The following is a 4,997-nucleotide window of genomic DNA, read 5'->3' as shown; positions in this document are numbered from 1 at the left end:
TATGATCAATATTGTATTTTATTATATTATACTATTATTAAATTAACTCCCCAGTAGTCTTTTTTTTTTCTAATATAATCTCTCCTCGTATTCTTAAGCTCTCCCGCGATTGCACTTAGCCTTCTCCCCGGTCACTCGGATTAAGTTCCATGACCGAAAGTCAAGGCATACGGCCGTACTGGCGCAGCTGGCGTTAAAGTGCGCCCCTTTCGGCACACTGACCCAGTTTGGGCCCTTTTTCAAAGTACGTCCGACTCGTGTGTCTGTTTAGTGGAGCACGAGCAGAGGTTTCCGCTTCGACCCCCGGCTCGTTAGGAGCCTCAGGACGAAGCGAAGCGCCTCCCGATTTGCGTCGGTCCTTCCCCACGGCTCCCTTGCGGTCCGGAGTCCGGACACGACCAAATCGGTCTAACAATTCGGTTCCTCGTTACGTTCACCCCCTCAGCTCCGCATGCGCGCGGAGTTTGGACGTAACAATTATATACACAACAGGAATAAATGTTAAATGTGTTTTATTCATTAGAAGTAGATGGTATAATACATGTTGCAGGATCATATTTATCATAAAAACATGAAAAACAATAATTTTCACGACACTCCGAAAAAGGCGTTAGCAATATATGAGTATTATATTGTTACGTCCAAGCTCTGCACGCATGGAGCTAAGTGAACGCAACAGGAATCGAATTATTAGACCGATTTCGTCGTATCCAGGCTCCGGACCGCAAAGGAGTTGTGGGGAAGGATCGACGCAAATCGGGAGACACTTCGCTTCATCCTGAGGCTCCTAGCGAGCCGGGGGTTGAATGGAGGACGAAATGGAAATCTTAACTCTACTAAACGGACACAGTCGGACGTACTTTTAATTTAAAGGACCCAAACTGGGCCAGTATACCAGGAGGGCGCACTTTAACGCCAGATGTGCCAGTACGTCTGTATGCCTTGGCTTTCGGTCATGGAACTTAATCCAAGTGACCGGGGAGAGGGCGAAATGCAACCACAGGAGAGTTAATAAATACAAGGAAGGTTTTATTAAATTAACAAACGAGGGTTTAATTTAATAGTATATTTTAACTATTAATTTAATACTATAATAAAAGCAATATTTAGTAATACATTTTTCTTAAGTATAAAAATACAATCCTTTGGTTCTCTATTCTGAAATGTGTTAACGTACGGATTTGTGTGTGCGCGCGCGCGTGTGTATGGACAGAGAGTTGTGTGTGATACTTATTTTGTGCGAGGAGGATTTGGAAGGAGGAGGGGAAATTAAAGTTGTGTAGGGTCATATGGTTGGAGGGAAAAAGGATCGATGGAAATAAGGGATGATATGGGGACTGAAAATAGGCAACTGGATCCCACAATGCTGACTATTACTCGGTTGTTAGTGCAAGGGATAAAGTAGAACATGTATTCCAATAATTGAGCGTTATGAAAGAGGAGAGGAAGGTGACCAGGGGGAGAGTAAGCGTCGGTTTGAACACGAGGAATTGAGGGGGTGGAAGTTCTTCAATCGGGGATGGTGATACCGGATGTGGAACAGAGGGAGGACTGGACGGGAAGAGGTCATTAAAGAAGTCTGGGAACAGATCGGAGACAGGGAAGTAAGATATTTCTAGTGGCGATAGAGTCGAGAATGTTCTTAGGCCGATACCTGATTTAGCGGAGATTGTTCTCTAGAGTTTTCTGTAGTGTTAGAGCAGACATGGGCGGTGAGTCGGCGCGCATTGTTAGTCTCCGCTAGGTGACGGTGAAGAATTGCGTGAACGTACTAAAAATTTGGGCCCTCTTTAAAGAGGGAAAACACAAAAAGAGGAGGGACCACCCAGTGTACTGCAGCGAAATAAAAACTTATACTTGACGATAATGATGTATAGGGTGCCCGAGAGACTATCAGAGAGGATGTCGACTGTGAAATGCTAGGCGCCAGGTCGCTCCGCTTCGTTAATTTCCCCAGTCAGGCAGTTGGTGCCGTTGGTCTTAAGTTGATAATGTGATTTTACACTGACTCTATTGGAGAAAAAGAGCTCCGAGAATCGAATGAAGCCTTTTTCAAAGGTCCCGACAACTATAGCTTCCCAAATCTCAAAGAAAAATCACGCTGAGGACCGCGGAACCGTGGTTTTTATACTAATTACTCCCGATTACTCAGGTTCGGATTGGTGGAATAGGTTTTGTTAATTAGTAGTAGAATTTTTCTTTGCTCTCGGATTGATCAAGATTTTGGGGGAGGAAAGGATGTTGACTGGAGTTTGTAGTGTGGAAAAATGTTCTTCTAAATTTTATGACCTTAATATTTACGGAAAAATGCACGTGCGTCAAGAAAGCGCATGTGCAGCGTCGTCACGAGACCACTCAGAATCTACTCATGAACGTCGCGTGTCGCTTTTTAGATTTTATGATCACGGACTCGTGAGAATCACGACTTGACCATTAAAAAGTATCTTGGCGTCGGTCATACGCTTCCAATGACATACAGGGTTTGTCCGGAAAGTAATAGGACTGATTTTCTTCCGCCGCGACTGTACTTCGGAGCGTGCTCGCACCGACTGGATTCGGTAGAGGGCTTTCCTAGCTAACGAACGAGCGGCTGGTCAGTTGTCTCCGAGCACCTGGAGAGTCAGGACAGGCATTTTCGCGCGACGTGTTTCTGTGAGTGGTGCAAGCCGAAAATGCAGCGTTCGTTAGAGCAGAGGTACGCGATTAAATTCTGTGTGAAACTCGGTAAATCTGCGACAGAGACGTTTGATATGATCAAGCAGGCTTACCCAGATGTTGCTTTAGCAAGAAGTGGTGTGTTTCGGTGGCACCAGGCCTTTTTGGAGGGCCGGGAAGAGGTCGCCGATGAAGACCGTGCTGGAAGACCTTCGACTTCGACACCGACAATGTGACTCGTGTGCACAAAGTTTTGAACTCAGACCGTCGACTAAGTATTCGTTTAATTGCCCAGATGTTAAATTTACCAAAATCTGTGGTTCATGACATTGTGACGGAGCATTTGAACATGCGCAAGGTGTCACACCGCCTTTCTTGTGAACAGCTACCTGACCAAGGCCGGCATCCCAACGCTTCCGCAGCCGCCCTACAGCCCAGATGTGGCCCCCCCGGACTTTTTTTTGTTTCCTCGCCTGAAAAGGCCGATGAAAGGCAAGCATTTTGAGACGACAGAGGGGATCAAAGCAGCATGCACCGCGGCTTTCAAGGCTATTCCGGAGAATGCCTTCCGTGACGCCTTCAATGCTTGGAAATCGCGCTAGCAGCGCTGCATCGACGCAGAAGGAGCCTATTTTGAAAATTTTTAAAGAATTGTAACGATTGGCTCAATAAATTTTTTTTAATCGACTCAGTCCTATTACTTTCCGGACAAACCCTGTATTTATTATTATTTTAGCCGCAGTGTTCGAGAGGTACAGACTTGGTGTTCCTTTGATCTCGCCGCTCGAACACGTGCACCAATTTTTAGTTTATCTTGGAGCGACATTTACGAGGAGATACTGGATTCTTTATTTTAGTCTTTAGTGTGGGAAAAGAAGATTTTTAGTCTTTTCTAGGCTATCACTCAGTTTGTTTGTTATTTGCAGCTGTCTCTTTATTTCAACAAATTCTAGAATTCCACAAAAGAAAAGAGTTGTGAGAGTCCGCTGGACGTAACAACATATATGATTTTTATTCATCGATCGACAAATAAAATCCGATCTACATAAGACGCAGAACGTGGATCACAAGTCGCAAGTGAAACATATTTTAGATTGTAATAGGTCGCAGACCGCAATAAGTGAGACGCAAGATGCAGGACGCGAAAGTTAAAGTTTACTCAATTTTTGCATTCTGCATTCTGCGTTCTACAACTATATTATAATTAAAAGACGTTAGGTTAGTTTCTAGTTTTGCTATCTTAAGAATCAATCGTTCAGTGAATAAGCTGTATTCCGAAACTCATCGAAAAAAAGTGTTGCAACCTTTTAGGTTTCGACTGTACTATTTTTAGTACTGATGAGCAGCTTGTGTGTAAAAGTTATGTGAATTTATACATATACATTCATTTGTGTACATTTTAAAATGTTTTACTTTTTTGTTAATTTTGTGTAATCAAATACTGTTTTCTAAATAAAACTAATATTTTAAGATTATTTTTATGGAAAGCTACATTACCACCCAATTTTTTTTCGAGTCATTATGCAATGTCGCTACATTTTTATTAATAGTATACATCCTAAGTAATAAATAGGTGTATTCAGTACTACGATTGCTCCCGATTGTGCATATTATCGATTGGACACAGTAATATTTCCCAATCGGACATGGACCCGATTGAACACTGATCCGATCACAGACACAGACGCGATCGGACACACAGTATTGCATTAGAACACGGACAGGACGGTCCTGTACGCCACCACGAACCAATAAGTACTAGTCCATACACTCCACTGTCTATATGATAGATTTTCTAATCTCAACAAACAGTACAATTGTAGAAGTTGTGCGCTCCTTTGCAGGGAAGGAGGGGGAGGGGGAAAGGTGAAAGTCGCTTCGCGTGGATATATAAATACTTATATTTTATATTTTTTTATCATCTACTAATGTTTCCCCCATTTTTCCGATCGTTATTGTGTCTGATTGAGTCTGTGTGCAATCGGGTCGTGCGCAATCGGATCCGTGCGCAATCGGGTCGATGTGCAATCGGGTCCGTGTACAGTTAAGTCCGTGTCCAATCGGGTCCAAGTTTGATTGAAAAATACTGCCGTGTTCGATCGATAATGTGCTCAATCGAGCCTTATTCCGACCGCTCACTGAGCGCTCAGTATACACTGAATACACCCAATATTTTATAATTTTGAGTCCAGAAGTAATTCAACAACATTTTAACGAATGTAATTGTCAAGTTTTAAACTTAAATATTGATTATTAACAAAGTTATTGTGTAAAATGTAACTAGGGTGCCACAATACGGATGTATACTAATTGCTTACATCGCTAATTGGCTAATTTAAAAT

The 4,997-nt window shown here is 42.8% G+C and overlaps 1 protein-coding gene across 1 annotated transcript; it reads left to right on the top strand.

Annotated features, from left to right (window-relative positions):
- The first annotated feature begins 2,672 nt into the window (after positions 1-2,672).
- On the top strand, positions 2,673-3,257 carry LOC108748792. The gene is made up of 2 exons (XM_018487152.1): positions 2,673-2,887; positions 3,041-3,257. The coding sequence occupies exons 1-2, from the start codon at positions 2,673-2,675 to the stop codon at positions 3,255-3,257; spliced, it is 432 nt and encodes a 143-aa protein (XP_018342654.1).
- The last annotated feature ends 1,740 nt before the right edge of the window (positions 3,258-4,997 follow it).

Source organism: Trachymyrmex septentrionalis, unplaced genomic scaffold (assembly GCF_001594115.1).
Source record: "Trachymyrmex septentrionalis isolate Tsep2-gDNA-1 unplaced genomic scaffold, Tsep1.0 scaffold241, whole genome shotgun sequence".
NCBI lineage: Eukaryota > Metazoa > Arthropoda > Insecta > Hymenoptera > Formicidae > Trachymyrmex > Trachymyrmex septentrionalis.
This window is presented reverse-complemented; position numbering and strand designations above follow the sequence as displayed.

Coding starts and splice junctions, on each gene's coding strand:
- LOC108748792 (XM_018487152.1), top strand. CDS start 2,673: ATGCAGCGTTCGTTAGAGCAGAGGTACGCGATTAAATTCTGTGTGAAA. Junction 2,888..3,040: donor TCGACTTCGACACCGACAAT/GTGACTCGTGTG, acceptor TCTTGTGAACAG/CTACCTGACCAAGGCCGGCA.